The 20,345-nt window shown below is 38.0% G+C and overlaps 1 protein-coding gene across 4 annotated transcripts in view; it reads left to right on the forward strand.

The window, feature by feature from the left end:
- LOC149551577 (fumarylacetoacetase-like) overlaps positions 1–20,345 on the forward strand; it is a 140,994-nt gene that overhangs the window by 5,448 nt on the left and 115,201 nt on the right. For all 4 annotated transcript variants that reach the window (XM_089787082.1, XM_089787083.1, XM_089787086.1 and 1 more), the window contains exons 3-5: positions 17,050–17,108; positions 17,198–17,322; positions 18,685–18,759. In XM_089787082.1, the coding sequence (XP_089643208.1) occupies positions 17,050–17,108; positions 17,198–17,322; positions 18,685–18,759 (259 nt within the window). The remainder of the gene's footprint in view (positions 1–17,049; positions 17,109–17,197; positions 17,323–18,684; positions 18,760–20,345) is intronic.

Genomic DNA, 20,345 nt, shown 5'->3' on the forward strand with positions numbered 1-20,345 from the left:
GTCAAGTACAACTGTTTGAGATTCCTCATTTGATCACAATTGTTTATTTACAATCAAGTTCCAGAGTATCTTACATTTATAATTCTGAGGTTAATATCATTATTTTTTGCAACTTCAATAGAGATAGATTGGTATGTTGAAATACAATGATGAATTAAATAATTGTTTTCCTTGAGAATATAAATTTGGCATGTTATAGAATTGAATAGATCGTGGAGTTCAGGTATTTTACAGGCCCCCTTTATTATCTCTCGGGCCCTTTTTATTTTATCGTCAGTAACATTTTGGCCGTGTTGACACTTTTTGTTATCCTGACACTTTTTGTTTCCTTGAAGACATATATAAGGCCAGGATAGTTTTTGTTGTAGGTATGCAAATTTCGTATTTTCTTTATTGGTGTGAGTTCCAGTTGGAGTTCACTGGTCTTCCATTTCATAGGTGGAAGAGCCTCCCTACTTGGCATTCACAGTTTCAATGAGAGTAACTCCTCACCCTATTCTGCCCTGCTCTTAATCCAAGGTTATTGTAATCTGAAGTGCTATCATTATTGAGTATCAACTATCTCTTACATCTACGGACTTTCATCTCCATGCAATCCACCGTTTTGGAACATCATTCTCTTGGCATTGAAATGCATTACTTTTTGGTGATAATAATACCCACGAAGGCAACATTACTATTTCTGGGGTTGTACTGAAGTTGGAAATACACCAATCTCATATGTGTTATACAATACCCCTTGCTGTATGAAGGCACATTGCTATATGGACATATTGCTGTATGATGGACATATTACCATATGATGTGTATAGGGAACAAAGATAGTTGCTGTACGATGTGCATGGTGAACACAAAGTCATTGCTACTGTATGATGATGACCGAAGGAGGGGGAGTTCAGTTGGGAAAAGTAGGCAAATATTAAATTGTACAACCCATAACTCTTGCTATATGGGCCAGAGGTTAGCCGTACGATCTATTTTTGGTGCAGGAGCACCCAAGCTACATGAGGGGTTAAGAGTCATTAGATCAGATATGAAAATATATTTGATTCATTTGTGAAATATTTTAGTTGATATGTAAGGCTATGTGAAGCCATTTGTATGACATTGTTAATATTGTCATGTTAAGGTCCTAGTTTGGTCAAGAAGATCAAAATATGAAAGAATGCCTAATAAAGGCTAAAACTAATGTAAAATGTCTATTAAGTCGTTTTTAGGGTGATTCAAGTGTCCATGCAAATAATTGTTAAGTTTGGAGTTGAAATTGTGAAGTTGTCACATTGACATAAAAAGTCGTAATGCAAAATGCATAAAATATTGTCAAAAAATGCAAGTATGTTATAAAGGGTTAAAAGAGTATAAGGAGGTGGTTGAGAAGTTGTAAACCACCACAATCACTATAAAATAATTTTATTGGTTGTTCCAAATTAGATTTGAATGAATGAGAAGAGGAATATCATTTTGAAACAATTGGTATCTTCATAACTTGCAGTTTTGATTGGTGTTAACTGTTTTTATGTAGTTTCTAGGTCTTGTATGGACCTGAATAGCCTGGAAATGTTGTAAAAGGTGTAATTTTTTAAAATTAGGATTAATAATCTTTCGTTTGGTTCTGGTTTGGAGTGATTATGTTGAGAAATGAATAAGTTATGGTAGATTTGGCAAAAGTTGTTATTTGCAGATTTGAGACTGCTTGACTAGAGTCTGAATGAAATGCTTGGTACGGACACAGTTTGGAGAATGAGGACCTTAATAATATTCATTGGAAAGATATGTGAACTAACTTTCATTCCCTTTTGGTTTGAGTCATTTTTGTGCATATTTGTGACAGTTATATACATTTGAGTGGAAATTGGTTTTTAAAGATCTCCATTGGAGGTGCAGGCAGTGATTTGTGCTTGTAGAACAATTTATGAATTGGAAGAATTAATGGCTTATAGATTCAAAAACTAGACTCGTATTTGGTTGAGTTAAAATTGGTTTGGTTTCATTTGGAGTCATTTTGAGGAAGTTATTAGATGCCCTAGGCAGGGTTACTGGTTTTACTTCTGATTTATGACAGAGAAAATGGGTCTTGGTACAGATAGTGTAATTTGTAATTGGTACATTATATTGTACTCAGACTTGGATGTGTTTTAATAGGTCTAATTTGGAACAATTACACCAAAGGGTTTTTCAAGAAGACATTTAGAACAAAAGTTATGAGTAATGGAATCAGATACAGAAATCAGGATTTGTGAATGGAGAAGAATTGATGTTTTTGTATTGGAAAATGCTTTGTTTTGCCTCATGAGATGCCTCTATATAATGAAATTATTACATAGATTTTGAAGGGATCAGAATGTATCCCACTGATTGGTTGATTTGTAAGATTCTTTGCATCAATTTCCGTGTGGGGTTGGCCTACCCATGTCATCCTCAGACAAATTGTGCCATACAAAATCGCAAAAGGTAGTTGTACGTGTAGGGTTGCCATATGTCTGAGAGGGACATTATAGTTGTATCTGCTAGCCTATCTATTAGCATATGCATGTGTACACTAGAAGGAGGTACCATTTAGTTGATAAAATGGGGGAATCATAGGATCTTGCAGCTAAAGTCATGAGACTATTAAGGGAGTTAATTAGAAGCCAAGTGGAACTCAATGACACTGTGGTCAGAGGGGAAGAACAACGACTCATGGAGGAGACAATGTGGAGTTTGGCAAAAGGAAAGAATAGAGAACAAAATGGGCATGCCAATAATTTTGTCATAGGGAGAGAAAACCCTCAATATATATGCTCTCGACCATCGATGCCAACATTTCTGCCAAGAACCGAAGCACCTCATAGAGAGTGAGAGCCCACTTTCCAAGAAATGCAAGAGAAACTAAGGCAAGATTGGAGGAACACAAATCTCGAAGGAGACATCCCTTTGGGATTATGTTGATTTGTGAATGAGATATTGAGGCGATAGTCGTTGTGGCCACTACAATGATGACCTCAAATGAAAGATAGGCAAGGTAAAGTTGTCATCCTTTGATGAATCTATATCAATCTCTGATCGAGCATGCGTACAAAAGGCAAACACATACTTCCATCTTGACCTGATGCTTGAGGATGAGGCAATCAAATTCATGGCACTTCATGTGGGAGGGATTGCTCACGAATGATGACATCATGGAATGGTACACTTGACCATGATCAAATAACCTCCTATGGCGAATTTATGGAGAGGCTGTTAGACCACGTCAATGGGAAAGGTCCATAACTTAATTTTAAGTAGTTGTCATAGATGAAGCAATCTAGATCAACTGACAATTATATTATAGAATTCCAGAGACTAGCCGTGTTGGTGACAAATATCTTTGAGAGGCGGTTGATTGTGTTATTCATGGATGTACTGATGGAATCTCTAAAAGGTTCGGTGAAAGGATTCAACCCCATCACACTCACCAAAGAAATTAAGAAGGCATGTGGCATGATAAGATCCTCCTCTTCTTCCTTCAGGAGTTATTCATACCCCAAGCCACTCCTCATTCCAAAGGAGAAAGGCAACAAACCCCATCCAAAGAAGCCATCTTTAAATGAGGCAACATGGAGAGCTTAGGAGGAGGAAATTTTCTATTTCACCTGTAGGGAGCCGTGGGAACCAGGACATTGATGCGTAGGCAAAGAAAAATTCCATTATATTGAGGTGAGCATGATGAAATTGAACTTGAGGGAGATTGGCAACAAACATCCATGGAGGTTAACATAAACCATACGAACAAGATTGCCACGTTGGTACAACAAGGAGGTGCCATTGTGACACTTGGTGGTACTACGAGGTGCATTATATTCCTAGCACGGGGCACACTCTAGGAGTAGTGGGTCTTGGTCATGCTTGACAAAGGGGCCACACTCAACTACATCAACTCATCACTCGTGAACCATAGGGTTTTACGTACGGAAGCACAAGGGATCCAAGTTAGGGCGGCAGGAAGAAATCTCGTCATATACACATCTAGTTCCGTAACTGAGCATTATCATGGGGAACCACATGGTGACAAATGACTTCTTTATAGTAGAGATGGATGATATGGAGGTCATATTGGGCATCCAGTGGATGAAGTTTCTTGACGAGTGCACACATTGTTTCAAGAGGACGGAGTTCTCCAAGTGGATGACAAAAACATAGTGTTGAGGCAGATGTCGAATGGCGGTTCAAAGGAAATATCGTCATGATGGATGGAGCTAATCTTTAGACATGGTGATGTTGTTTGGGCGGGACATTGTTTGGTTTCAACATATTCTATGCATGGGCAACAAACTTACTACTAGGATAAGGAGTTTCAAGCAGTGTTGGATAAGCATAGCATAGTTTTTGCTTACATCCCACCTAGCATACCTCTGCATTGTGCCTTTGAGCACACCATTGAGCTAGAGGAAGAAGCCAAACATGTCATTACCACACCCTACTACCATCCTAAGAATTTCAAGGACGAGATAGAGAAGACGATACAAGAACTCCTTGACAAAGGATGGATTAGCCCAACTCTAACCCCTTTGCATTGTTGATAGTGCTAGTAAAGAAGGTTGGATCCCTCCAAATGTGTGTGGACTACCGTGCGTTGAACAAAAAGATTGTAACAAATAGGCACCCCATCCCTAGGATCTATGATGTGTTACACGACCCAATCTATTTTCCAAAATATACCTCTGCTCTGACACCTATCAAATCTGCATGAGGGAGCAATATGAGGAGATGACAACCTTCCACCTCCATTACTAACACTATGAGTTCTTGGTCATGTTGTTTGGGTTGACTAATGCTTCGACCACCTTCTAATCATGTATAAACCATATCTTCAACAAGCAGCTACACAAATTCTTGTTGGTGTTCTTTGATGACATATTGATTAACAACAAGATGGAGGAACATTTGAGGCATTTGGAGGAAGATCTGGGAATCATGGAGTCACAATCATTGTTTCTCAATAGGTCCAAATGTGAGTTCATAATGACAAAGATATTATACTTGGGACACATCATTAGTGTCCGAGGGGTTCAAGTACATCAGGAGAAGATTCGAGCCATTCTAGACTGACCACCTCTCAAGACTGTCTCATAACTACGTGGATTCTTCGGATTGTGCAGTTATTACAAAAGGTTTGTGAAGGGATTTTCACAGCTTAGTGCACTACTAACAGATCTGATAGAGAAGGGATCTTTCCATTGGGATGAGGGGGTGCAACACACCTTTGACAAGTTGAAGGAAGTCATGAGTTCCTGTCCGATTCTGGCTACTAGATTTGACTTGCCACTTCATCTTGGAGTGTGACGCATTGGGAGAAGGCATTGGGGCGGTGTTAATGCAAGATCATCATCCCACTATGATAGAGATTCAAAAGCTCTCAGGAGCAGAGCATCTATACTTCATTTATGAAAAGGAGGTGTTTGCCATCGTGTACGCATTGATGAAGTTTCAACAGTACCTCGTGGGAGAAAAATCCACTGTATAGACAAAACACAACAACCTGAGATACTTCTTAGAGTAGAAGGATTTGAATGAACTACAACATAAGTGGTGAGCAAAATCCAAGCGTTTGACTTTGATATTGAGTATGTGAAGGGCAAGACTAATATGGTAGCTGATGCCTTTTCAAGAAGACCGACAATATGTTGTCTATCTCAAATTTTGACCAATTGGAGGGTATTTTTCTTGGTTGAATACTCCAAGGATACATTTGTGTGCCAACTGATGGATGGTCAAGTAGAGGATGACAGGTACAAGGTGGTTGACGACATCGTCTACTACAAGACAAGATCTATTTGGTACTTGAGTCCAAGATGAAGGAAAGAATTCTAAAATAAATGCATGAGTTACGCCTGCAGACACTTAGGATACCTGAAGACCTACAGATAAATCTGGGAAAGGTTATCTTGGAAGGGCCCTAAGAATGTCGTTCTCCAATTTGTGCGGAAATGTGCCACTTGTCAACATATATAGTCTAAGCACACCTTACTTGTGGGGTTTCTTTAGCTGTTGTCAATTCTCAACTAGAAGTGCGATAACATCTCGATGGATTCATTAACAGGCTTCCCAAAGTGTAAGGGAGGGATTGCATCTTCGTTGTGGTAGGTTGTTTGACCCAATATGCCCATTTCTTTGCCATTTCCAGCAGATGCCAGGCAACTCAAGTGATTGAGTTGTTCTTCCATCAGGTTTTTCGCTTGCATGGTCTTCCACAGAACCTAATGAATGACAAGGATAATTGCCTTGTCAACAACTTTTGGATGAAGCTATTTTGGTTGGCAAGAGCGGAGTTGTCGCCAAGTATGAGGTATGACCATATACGGATGGACATATAGAGATTATGAACAAATGGCTAGAGGGTTATCTCAAGAACTATGTTTCAACACAACAAAAGGTGTGGGTCTATTAGTTACACTTAGGGGAATACTGTTACAATACCACCTACCACATGTCCATAGGTATGACACCTTTCAAAGCGTTTTATGGATTTGAAGTTTTGTCATTTGTGGATCTGGCATAGGGTGAGAGTCGCGCACTGAGAGCCAAGGAATGGCAATAGGAAAGTTTGGATAGCCTAAGATCTAAGGATAACCTGCAAAGGGCTCAGTATCAACAAAAAATGAATGTTAATTGACATCGGATTGAGTGAAGTTTTGAGGTAGGCAATTTGGTATACCTTTGGCTTCAGTCGTGCAGATTGGAGCCGCATTTCTATGGACCCTATAGACTGGTCCATGAAGTGGGCAAAGCTACCTAGGAGTTGGAACTTCCTAAGGGTAGTCGGATTCATAATGTTGTTCATGTATCATACCTTAAGAAGGCTATTGGGTAGCGTGTCACAGTAATGAAAGAACTACCACCCATTGACGATGAGGGGAAGCTGATTTCGGAATTGGCAAAGATCATCGATGTTAGAGAGAAGCTGAGGTTGCACACAGTCAGGGAATTCCTAGTGTGATTGAAGGAATTGTTGATTGAGGATGCCACTTGGGATGGCAAACTGATTCTAGAGTATCCAAGTTTACAATTGCTTGAGGGCAAGCAATTCTTGAGCCGAGAGGACTATAATGTCCTCAATATTATTAAATAATTTAATTTATTAATTTTCTATGTATCACCCCAAAATTAAAATTGTTATCTCTAGGGCCCTTTTTATTTTATTGTCAGTAACATTTTGGTCTTATCGACACCTTTTGTAATCCTTGGGGAAGTTTCCTTGAAGCCATATGTAAGGCTAGGATAGTTTTTGTTGTAGGTATGCGAATTTGGTATTTTCTTAATTGGTGCGAACTCCACTTGGAGTTCAATGGTCTACCATTTCAGAGGTCAAAGATCCTCCCTACCTAGGATCTGCAGTTTCAGTGGGAGTTACTCCTCACCCTATTAGCTCTGCTCTTAATTTGAGGTTATTGTAATATGAAGTGCTATCATTATTGAATATCATCTCTTGCATGTACTAAATTTCATCTTTGTGCTATCTACCGTTTTAGGCCATCACATTCCTGTGCCATTTAAATACATTACTTTTTGGTGATACATTACTTCTAGCGATAATAATACCCACGAAGGCAACATTACTATTTCTCAGGGCATACCGAAGCTGGGAATACACCGGTCTCATAACTGCTATGTGATATCCCTAGCTTGTTGTACGAAAGACACATTGTTGTACGCACATATTGTCGTATGGTGGACATATTATTGTATAGTATGTATGGATAACATGAATAGTTGTCTTATAATTTGTATGGTGAACACAAAGTCAAACCTACCTTACAACGTTGACGAAGGAGGTAGACTATATTTGTTTCTGGATTTGATTGTGTAGAGATTTTTACCATCAGGAGGTAGAGTTAAGTTGGGCAAAGTGGGCAAATATTAAACTGTACAACCATAACCCTTGTTGTACGGGCCAGAAGTTAGCTGTACATCCTATTGCTGTGCGGGCTTGGCCTACCCACGTCCCCATCCTCTGACAAATCGTGCCATATAGAAATGCAAAGGTAGTTGCACGGGCAGGGTTGCCATACATCTAAGAGAGGGATGTTACAAGTTGCCAATTCAAGAATTGGTTCATAGACAAAATCTATTAACAACAAAACTTTAAGCTTATAGATTTTATAGAATTCAATATGGAGCTCAATGCTTTAGAGGGGTACTGCTAATAAGAGCGCAACCTTTACTATGATTTGAACCTGCAAGATGTATGCTGAACTGATCCAAACTTGCTGTAGCTAGGGGCTGCTCTGTGGCCTTTCGTCCTCCAACTATCCTTCTTGCCCTGCTGATGACAATTACAACACACAATAGAGATCTTTGTGGGTTTTTGTCCCAACATCGGATGCGCTCTAGTACAAAACAAAATACTCAGCATACTCCCAAAAATCAAAACAAAGTCTTCAATATAAAATCACTTGGGGCAGTTTATGGAACTGCCTCCAAAGAGAAACCCTAAGGCGGTTTGTCACTAGATGGAAAAACAAGTTTGATTTGCTCCCCTTCAAGAAGTTAGTTGTCACTAGGAGACAAAGAACTAAAATCTGATTTTTCCACAAAAGGATGAGTGCGTAGGTGGCAGGCAACAAAGCTGTCCAGGCCAAGTGGCTCCATTTCACTAGTTCATCACATTCCTCTCGTCCCCTAATTGCTTGACCTCAAGAAGTTTTAGGTTGGAATATTCAAAGATTTCAATTCCTTTCGAGGTTGCATCTTTTGGTTTTACTCCCTTACACTTGATCAAGTATTCTGAAAAGCTTTATTATGTAATGTCTTCTCACTTGCATCCAAAATAGATTCATTTTTAAGGATCAACTTTCCTTTATCTTCTAGCGGAGAGAGCTCCATGGATGGGTTGATCTGATGTTCGAGGGCCTTTGTTAAGCATGAAAAATGGGAAGTATTGTGAATCTTTCTATCAAAAGATAATTCTTACGCATAAGCAACCTATCTCACCTTTTTAATCACCCAAGAAGGACCCATAAAAGTGTGGTTTTAACTTATCCTTTCTGCTTCCCTACGTAGATGATTCTCTAAATGTTTTTAACCTCATAAATACCATATCACTCTCTTCAAATGCTCTTACTGTTTGATGTCTGTCAGCATATAAGTTCTGCTGACTTTGGGCTGTTCACAAGTTCTCTTTGAGGGCTTTTAGAACATCCTTGCTTTGCTGAATCAAATCCTTAGCACTAGGTACTCTACTTTTATCGAGAATCATATCCACAAAGGAAGTTGCATCGTAGCCATACAATACTTTAAAGGGAGACATCCCAATCGACATATGATAAGTTGTATTTGTTAATTTTATGGCAATGCTTGTTAACCACGGGCAAACCATTAGATCTTCTGCCTTCCCGACCATAGATGATAAGCTCTTATCATCACTGTTGATGTCAGTTTTGTACCACTACATAACACATAGTGATTGAATACTTGATATGGAATATGAAACACTCAACCCCTCTCTTGAAAAGTAAATACTCACGAAGAACATGAGAAAAACTCCAAGGTTCCTTACACTTGTGGATACTGACTTCGTTATATTAATGTGATTTGCTGGTTAATCATGTAGGCGGGCTTATGTTTTCCTTTCAAGGATGTTGGACTTTTGCTGCAACGGTGACGAAATCTAGCGTTGCAATGTATATGAGTGCCAAGTGATGTTGATGGTGATGATGATGGAGGGAAATTCCGCCAATGACTTATACTTTTCTAACCTTCTTCTGGAATGAACTCCAACTACTACACTACTCGTTGCTTTACCTCTACTCCTATGAATGAAAAGATTAGCAAATGGATGGAGATCAAATCTGATGAAAGCTTACCAGCGGCTTTACCTCCATAGATGATTCAAGGGAACAAGATTAGATTACCACGCAAGGCTTCCTAATAAGCTGCTAGGATGCTAGTGGCCTAGTTTATGGATCCCTATGTTCTTAATCACCATGCAAGACACAACAATGATAAGAGAAGCAATTTTGTTATTATCTTAAGCAAAAATTTTCTTCAACCCTTTGCAAATGAGAGCAAATGGCCTTATAGAGGCTGAAATTACAACCGATGGTAGAGATTAAGAGGCAAAACCAACGATCCAAATCGAATCCTAGAAACTCTAATTAGGGTTGCCACCTCATTGACCAATGAGAAGATGCCACCTCATAAATGGACCAATGAAAAAAAAAGTGACAACCAATGAGAAGACACCAAAATGGTAGCCAATCAGAATCAAACACCTATCCTACCCAAGAAGAAGGAGAATTTGCCACTTGGGCTTACATCAAATGATCCTCTAATATAATTCTACCCTTTTCTTTAATCTTCTTGGCCAAGGCAATGAACTTGGCTAGCTTGTCGTTGACTTCCTTCATGGGAGGGCAATGCATGTGCTTCATCTTGAGCTCAGCTGAATTCATCATGTTGCTTGCTTGCAGTGTTTTCTCATGATCCTTCTCATATTCTTTCGCATATTCGATAAAGGCACTGAGGGAGGCAAGTGTGCCCAAATGTTTTTTCTTGATGGCAACCTTCCCCAACTCATCCAATCTTGATCCAAACTCTCTGTCTCATTGGCGTTCTCCGCTTTGATATCTTCAAAATCAGGTGCAACCCCAACATTGCCCAACATGGTTGAAATGGAAGTGTTAACGCCTGAGCCATGTTGTGCAATCTCATTCTGTATCACTTCAAGTATCCTCAATTTGATGGTCAAGGCAACATACCAATACTCCACCGTACTCATTCTTTCTTCATCCACCATCTTGGTTCTTTCCAAATATCTCTTTGGTAACCCAATAAATGCTCATAGCCTGGGAATGGCTAAGTCCTTGATTGGAAGGAAATCCTTCCACTCCCCTTCAAATGTTCTGAATTTGTCTCTAATAGCCACTAATGACCTGAATGTCGAGATAAAGGAAGGCAAGAAATTTCGCCCATCTTGAATTATATCATTGATCTAATCTTTGGTTTTGTGTAGTTGAGCCGATATCTCTTCTATGTTGCTCCTATTGTCTTGCGAAAGGGCTGCTTGATGCAATTGTTGGATAGGCTGGCAAATCTCTCCAATATATGTTTTCAGCCTCCAACATCACAATCCTTTCGTTTTCCTTCCTCAATCTTTCTCAAATTGAAACCATGCCTTCCTGGATCTCCTCACATTCCATGTCATCCCTGATTCTTCGCAAGTTATGCTCCACTATTTCATACTCTTGGGCTACAATCTTATCCACTGCCTTGCTAACCTTTGCTATAGCAATCTGAACTTTTCAGTGACCCTCATCATCGCTCCTGATTACCTTTGCCACCGTTTCTGCAGTTTGTTTCTATTTCTCACTATCTTCCTTTTCCACTAACCCTTGAATATCTTCAATTGTTTGGACAATCACCATCTCGCCTCTTGGCATAAGCATTTGCCTTAACCATAGTGGTGCAGTGCATCTCCCCAAATCTGGATTTGGTTCGACTAGCAAAGCATCACCAAAGGCCTCAGGTGCTTGGTTTATTTCCTCAATATCAATTGACCTATCCTCTTCTTCACTAGTGATTGTCACACCATTTCCGTGTTGGTTCTTCGAGAGAGGAGAGTATTCGGTACTATTACCGTAACCACTTGATTCCGAATCAGAGCTCACCTCTACTGAGACCCTTTGTCCACTTGTATTAACCTCTTGGCTCCTAGCCTCAATTATGGTCTCCCTTGACGGTGCTGCATTTAGTCTCTTTGCTGGGGGCTCATGGTGTTCTTTACTTTTCTCAACCTCCAAATTTCTCTTCTTCCTCTTAACTGCTCTTTGTTTTTGGCTACTGTCCCCACCTTTCTGTTCGATTGACTCAGCTAGACCTTCTTTCTTTGGTTTCATCTTCTCATAAGTAAGGCGTACCTTCCGACTTCGTAATTGTCTTAACTTCTCATTGTACCATGACTTAGTGTGTAGATCAACTGTCCTTGTAACTACCTCTAAGGAAGGATCCTGATGATCATCTCAATCCATTGGACCCAATTCTGTTCCATCCAGTGTATCATAATCTTCTCTTAGCACATTTTCATCATCTTCCAATTGATCAGGAATATCAAGGCCTCTCCATCTGATTTCCCTCATCATGCCCACTGACAATCTTGAGAAAGCTAGCTTCCTCACATGAAAGTCATTGTGTGCATTGGCCTAAAAATCTTCTATAGTAGTAATATGTTTGAATGTGTTTTTGTGAGATGCCTTGATAAGACCATTAGGATCGAATCCTTGTCTTGCTCTATACCATCCTAGATGCTACCGCTCCAACTCTTTCTCTGCAGTTGCAAAGGCGACAGGATTGGGGCAAGTATCGTTGCCTATTCCAAATGCGAAGGTAATCCCTGTCTCACTTTTAAGTTTCATCGTTTTGTCATAATGCTCAAGTTGCCTAGCCAACTCCGTCAAAACTATCTTGTCGGGTGGGTACCTTGGAAGTCTCTTGAGACAAACTGTACTTACTACCACTCTAATATATGTGAATTGTGGAAATTGGATGAACCAACTCCCATACTTGTTAACTTTTGCTTCTGCTTCCGATGAGAGCCTCCTAGTAGGTGTCCCTTGTAGTATCCTTACCATCTTCATGGAAAAGGCATCATAAAACATCTTATAATCTTTGATGTTGTGCAAATGAAGTTGTGGATAGCACTCATGCACCAAACATTGCCCCGACCCATTGCCAATCACTCCTAAGGCCTTAAGTCCAGGATTTTCATATAGTCTCGCAATCAGATAGAAAAGATAGAATCCCATGTAGAATTGCTTTTGGTTTTGCATTGTCCTTAGTTGCAACTCTAAACTTTTACTTATAATTCTAGCCCAATCAAATTTTCTCTTTCCATTTTCAATCTCATCAATAAAATAGTACATCTAGTTCTCGAATTGCATACCTTGAGCCATGCCCATGATCCGACTGAGAAGCACAATAAGGTCGCCATACTTTGACTTGGTGAGCTTTGACGACTTGGTAACTCCCTTCTTGCCTTCATGTAACCAATTCTGCTTTAAATGAATGAAGTAGGCCTCTTGATTATCCTAAAAGAATTTCGTTGCCTGATCCATCATTACCACTGTCATGCCTTTATATTGGGGAATATTAAATACTTCTTCAACCACTTGTTTGCTGATGTTAGCCAACACTCTCTTCCCTTCATAAAAAATGATGGACCTGGTAACAATATCAAACTGGGATGCACACTCCATTAACAATTCCGGACAAAGCCGCTGCGCGCACATTTTCGCTCTTGTAGATCTTCTTTGCTATGAGGAATTTTCCTTTCTTCAATCTATCCTTCGACTGTACCATGTTCACTGTGCCGATATTAGTGTCACTTACTCGTCTCGCTTTCGAGAAGAAAGGTGGTCTTAGGCATCATGTCATGCCTTTATATTGGGGAATATTAAATACTTCTTCGACCACTTGTCTGTTGATGTTAGCCAACACTCTCTTCCCTTCATAAAAAATGATGGACCTAGTAACAATATCAAACTGGGATGCACACTCCATTACCAATTTTGGACAAAGCCGCCGCATGCACAATTCCGCTCTTGTAGATCTTCTTTGCCATGGGGGATTGTCCTTTCTTCAATCTATCCTTCGATTGTACCATGTTCACTGTGCCGATATTGGTGTCACTTACTCCCCTCACTTTCGAGAAGAAGGTGGTTTTAGGCATCATGTCTTCCTTGTCTTTTTTGGTATTCGTTCCCTTTGGGTTCTTGCTGGCACTAACATCTACCATCCCAAACACTTATTTCTGCCCTTTGGTTCTAAATGATATGGACTACACTTGTCAATTTCCAAACTTCTTTCTATCGATGAAATTTAGCTTATTTTTGCCTCTCCAAATCCTATATCTACACTTATCAATCTCCAAACTTCAATCCTAGGGGTGGGAGTACCACTTATTTCTGCCTCTTCGTTACCTTAGAATGAACTACACTTATATCTCCCAACTTCTTACTAGGGAGGTCTAGCTTATTTCTACCTCTCCAAGTGTCCTATCATGAAATCTACACTTATATCTCGCAACTTCAGCCTATCAATAGAAATATAGAAATGATGAAGTGGTGGATGAGTAGTGCAAGAAGAAGATAAGGGAAACGAACTAAGCAAGAACAAGGAATAAAATCCACCTTTAAAACCAATCTTCATCTCTAAAAATGAATGAGAATCTTACCTTAAATCTACCTTCTACTAACAATCAGACCTCTTCGAATTCAGATCTGATCTCATATATTTCAATCCCTCTCCAAAATTTGATGCCCTAGCAAATGAATTGTTTGCAAAAATTTGCTCCTTTCTTCAAATTTCGACCTTCTTGCCAAAATTGCCCAACTTGAAGGAAATCGCTGCCCTAGGGTAGAAAAATCTGCTCTAAATCAGAATTTCAGTTCTCCAAATTCACCTGAAATTGCCAAAATTCAGACCTTAAATTGCCTTGCCAATTCACCAAATAAAATCGCCAAAGCTGGAAGAAGAAATCGCTGCCAAAGAGGGAAAAATTCAGAATTCAAAATTGTTGCCAATCTTCAAAAATTAGGCCCCTTCACCACAAATTCGACCTAGGGCAGAAATCGGCCAAACAAGGAAAAATTAGATCTACTCCTCCAAATCGCCCTAGGGCAGAAATTGCCCAACTTGAAGGAAAAATCACTGCCAATCAATGGAAAAGTCAGACTTCAAAATTGCCTTAGCTGGAAATTTGCCCAACTTGAAGAAGAAATTTGCACATCCAAGGAGGAGGAGAAAAAAGGAATGAGGAAATAAGAGGAGGGGAAGTCCCTCTTATATGTCTTTTTGCCTCTAGAGTGGGCCGACATGCCTAGAGGGAAACAAAATTAAGTTAGAAGTAGAGGGCTTTGATATGGACAAATGCAAGAGTTTTGGCCTCGGGACTAATTTCAAAGAATTTTTTTCTGTTATGCTCATTCAGTGAGTATCCAACATAAGAGGAATCAGAAAAACATTTGAAGAAGTACACTAGCTTAATTAAAAAATCTTAAATCTTAGTGGAAAGATGCATAAAACCAGTCCCAAAAAATATGAAACAAATTTTCTTGCCTATTGCAACTCTAAATTAAGTGCAAAGCATTAAAAAGTTTCAAAATTCCAAGTTAACAATTTAAAATTAATTGAGAGACAAGGTTGGCCATTGAAAGGCTTTGAATATGAAGTCCAGGCTAGCTAGTTGAAGACTTGCATAATATTAAAAAATGGTTTATATACACAGTAATGAAAACCCTAGTCCAGACTCCAAATAATGGTGATATTTTTTTACCCTAAAAAAATTGTTTTGAAGGTTGTTTTGGCTTCAAAATTACACCCTTCTTTGCCATTCATTATAACTATACAAAGCTTTAGTGCTTGAAATGAAAAAAAAAAAAAAAGTACATAAAATACAAGTGATTCTTCCAGTACCATCATCAATGTCTAAATTGAGAAAGGGCATTACTAGTGGCGTCCTTCATCCTCCAAATCTTTTAGAGCGCAAAAAATTTTTCAGTTGCACAATTTCATGACAATGGCCAAGAGCTCTAACCGTTTGTTGCAGACTATGCTGAATTGTCTATATAATAAAAACGAAAAACATATCTGACTATTCCACTACCATCCATTACATTCTCTTCTCTTTCCATAGCTCACAATGCACACCGATTTAAATTTGTAGAGTTTTCATTGATATAGGTGTGCTTGGACTGTATAGGAACACCTCTCAGCATAACAAGACCCTGAGGTAAATTCCTGTTGCTCAAAGCTTAAGAATGTTTATAGGTTGAAATGATAAGTAGCATTTTCATTTTGCAGAATTACGTAAATTTTGCATAGAAAAAATCTATGTAAAAATATTTAAGGTTAAAGCAATTATTTTTCCCCATAGTGAGTATGAGATTTAAATTAGAGATTGTTGTGGATTGGGATATTTGGTACCACTGCTACAACCACAGGAGGCTCCATATCGACTATGTTGTGTCCATGTAACCAATCATGTATTTGGACTTGCTAACCTTTTTTGCAGGCTTATGCACTGTAACTTGTGCTCTTTAGGTGCGCAGGGCTCATTTGTTAGTGTATTGAGTATATGATTTTGGTAGATTTAGAATGCCTGTAATGTATGATATTATCATGTTTTTGAGTTTAGTAGGTATCTACTTGTAACTGTGATATCTAACATATATTTCAAAATTACTGAAGAGAATAAGAAAAATGCCCTCCTCTTCATTCTTTGGAACATGGTGAACTTAGGCATTGCACGAATTAATCCTTTCATTGAAACTTGCCACAGATCCAGGCTTATGCATCATAACTTGTGCTCTTTAGGTGTGCATGGCTCTTCGTCACTGTATCACTGTATTGTGTATACGCTTTTGGTAGATTTCGAATGCCTATAATGTATAATATTATCATGTTTTACAGTTTAGAAGGTATCTACTTGTTACTGTGATATTTAACATAAATTTCAGAATTGCGGAAGAGAATAAGAAAATTGCCAGCCTCTTCAGTCTTTGGAGCATGGTGAACCTAGGTATGACGTGATAAAATTCTCTCACTGAAACTTAGTGTAGATCCTTTCTCATGCTAAATATTGGCAACCTGAGCATCATGAAGGTCTGGCCTCTAGAGTTTGGACATAATGTTGATTTGAAGCATGGTGTTACCCTTGAATATACAGATTCCATTGGGAGAATGATGAGAAATGAAAGGCTGCACATAAACAAATTCTAAATTCTACAATATGCTACCACTCAATGAATGACTACACTCACCAAATGGCAGGAGAGAAGTTGAATGAATGGACATCTATTTTTGACATTTGTTAATCTCAAAGCATTATAATGCTGTCTGTCCTACATTAATTTTTCACGTGAATTCAAACTTTAACTTGTATAGTAATTTGCAAGCATAGATCTGGAAGGAATTTTTTTGACCACAGCAATACTTACTAGTTTGCCTTGAAAATAGAATGATGCTTATTGTCTAGCTTTTGAAACTGGAATCTTCATGTGCAATTAGCAAGACTAATACATCTGCCATTTCTCACAGCTGAAGATCCAACCTTGCGAGATAATGGTGAACTACGGAGGAAAGCATTGCTCCCAATGGTGAGGACTTTGCAAATTTAAGGAGTGAGCTGATAATCAGCTTAAGTCAATTCATATAACTGATCATTGCTTGATATGTTTAATTACAGAATCAGGTCCAGATGGTGCTCCCTGCTGTAATTGGGGACTATACGGATTTTTTTTCCTCCAAGTATCACACTCAGAACTGTCTAGCAATATTGTTTGGCCCGGAAGCTCCTTTTCCTCCAAACTGGTAATTGATTTTTTCTATTGAAAGCAGACTTGTGTAATCAGATAACAAAACAAAAATATTTTTCTTGAGTGAGATTTGATTGTGATGGTTGTGGAAGTTACCAGAAAAAAATGAACTGAGAATTTGAAAGCTACAAAGCACAGATGTAAGGATGCATTTTGTAAAAGAATCTTATTAGGAAGAAAGAAAAGCTGTTGCCATTTATTCTGACCTCTCTCTCTCTCTCTCTCTCTCTGCACACATTTATAAATGTTATCTTTCAAATTCTTAGAATATGACAGGAAATATTAATATTCATTATTTACTGTATTTTAAAAGAATATTCCTAGTTCTTCCGTGTCACCGAGAACACTTATGATGCCTCTATGCCTCTAATAAATGAACGAGAGCTATTTTTGTAAATAATAATCTCACATTCAAGAGGAGGCATGAGTAGACTAAAGAAAGTATAGCTCCTGAAAGGTTTATAGGAAAATGTATGTGGATGAGGTAGTACTAAAGCTTAATTCTTCCATTTTAGATCTTCCCAGAATTGTATAAAATATGCTGAGAAACTGAGATTTTTATAACACATAAAATATTGCAGGCTAATCTATGAGCTGGTTTTAGTGCCCTGAGGACCAAAAAGTTAATTTTGGTCACCTCTAGGATACATGCAAATTCTAAGAGGTTTGCAAAGCATGCAGTTTTGATTGTTTCTTCTTTTGACATTGATCATTGTCATTGTTCTGGGTCTGTGCCTCAAAAACTACCCTGCCATCTAACCTGTGGCATTTAAACAGAGAATTGAGAAATAAAAAATTTTAGTAGCAAGATTATAGCCCACAACAATAAGAAGTCAGTGTAAAAACCTAGCAATCATGGAACATACAATATGTAGAGAACAGGAAGGAAAATTTTGTAATGTAACAGTAGCCTCAGTTCTTTAAAATCAATGCATTCTTCGCCAAGTGATTTCAATTGGTAGTGTACTTTTGAATGTCATATTAATATTTCTACTTTGCTGGTTTGTGTTTGTGTGGTCTTGCCATTTGATCATCATCATATTGATTGTTTTCGTTTTCCCTTATTTCTATTTCTATTCTCTCAGGTTGTTTTCTCAGCATGTCTTTATGGTTTTCTCCCTAGTGGGCTTCTCAACTATGTCATTCACATTTCAAAAAGGATATAAATGAATGTGTTGGTTTTGGCAAATTATATTTAAAATTTTAACGTTTATTTAAGGTATGATTCTATCTGAACTTTATTGTTCACCTAAACTTGTCTCTATGGCCTTATTGTGATATTGCATTATCCTTATGTTCCTTTCTGTGCATCTTAGCATTTCATATTTATCTAATTTGCTAATTTATGATCTTGCAGGCTATCTCTTCCTGTTGCTTACCATGGGAGAGCGTCCTCTGTTGTCATATCTGGAACAGATATTGTGAGACCCAGGTGATGCTTGGTGTTATATGATTTTTCTGAATTTATTAAAGTTTCTGGTGTCCTAATACATGCCTGGAAAAGAATATATACTGCACCATTTTATGTTTTGATTTTATGGTGTGAAAATATTGATCTTAGTACTACAAGCGGAGAAGATTTATACAAACTAAGTCATACTTTGCCATTTTGGAGGAAACTAAGGCAACATCCTTCTTGAAATTTGTTTTTCTTTCGTCATTTTTTTTCAATCTTTTCTAATTCGTTTCCCTTTTGTTGGTAGCAGTAATTTCTCATGAGTTTGAATCATACTATTGAGAGTCTGCAGGTTTCTTCTAGATTCACATCCCATTAAAATAAACTGTGTTAATTTTTTAACAATTAATCTTATACTGTAACTGAAAGGAAAGTTTCCTTTCAGCACTGAAGTATTATTCACGGTTTGTCAAACATGAACAACTTTATTATTCTAGAATGTTATAGATTGTGCATATGCAAACCTCCATCTTTAGCTTTTCCTCATGAAGTCCTTACCTTTTCCTCATGAAGTAAATAAATTTGACAAGCTTTCATTTGAAAATTCAAACAACATAGAAAAGCAGCTCTTCTCCCAACATTATTTCTCACGAATTTAACATACATTTTACTATCAAGTAGTTTCTATTGGCATTAAAGGTGCTTATATTTTATTAAAAAGACACATGAAAAGTTAAAATCAATTGAAATTTTAACTAGAAGGTTTCCAAAATGTCACAACACTTTAAAAAGTAATATCCAGAATGAAATGCAAGTAATTGTAGACTTGGAGAGTTATGGTTAATTGATGTGTTAAAAGGGGAAGAACATGCTTTTGGTTGATGTTAATGTTTGGACTCTTGAGATGCTCCTCTATTTCTGTAATTTTTGTAAAGTTTCTGCTAATTCCTTATCTCTGAATCAGACTTTTAATTCAGTCTTTAAATGCTGAGAATGGTCTTCTAAGAATTCTGAATATTGATGAAGTTAACACCTATCTTGATGCAGATCCAATAATGAATAATTGACCTTTGATTGTGAGGGAGTATCTTTGATAGAATTTGCAGGATATAGATGCTCAGAGGAGCAGACTTCGTTGTAACTGTGTGTCCTAATCTGCATCGATAACCTCCCTATATATCCTTCCTAAAAGGTATGTCCCTCAAAGGGACATAACCCTTCCTTAGTTAACATAATTAATACTCCTACAAGTCAGCGATCAGAATAAATAAACATGATAACATCTAACACACACAATGTGTTAGATTAGTTAAGGTTTATTAATTCACTTCTTGAGAAGTCGCTGGCTACTAAGGAAAATAATCTAATGCCAACATAAATTATATATAAGGGTAAAAGAAGAAGTAGGGTCTGCACTTTCAGTCCTGTAGGTTTATCTGGTTAAATATAGTTAACACTCCCTCTTAACCTGATAATCCTACAGAGAGATATTATATCTAGCAACGCAAATACAGATGAATAAGCAAGAATTAATACTCTATATCTGTTTGACTTTTCTTAGTATGAGGTATCATAGAACACATGATACAAAGTCATATTATTAAACCTATGATATGACAAAT

Source organism: Cupressus sempervirens, chromosome 6 (assembly GCF_028749045.1).
Source record: "Cupressus sempervirens isolate cs-2001-9-10 chromosome 6, ASM2874904v1, whole genome shotgun sequence".
Taxonomy (NCBI): Eukaryota; Viridiplantae; Streptophyta; class Pinopsida; order Cupressales; family Cupressaceae; genus Cupressus; species Cupressus sempervirens.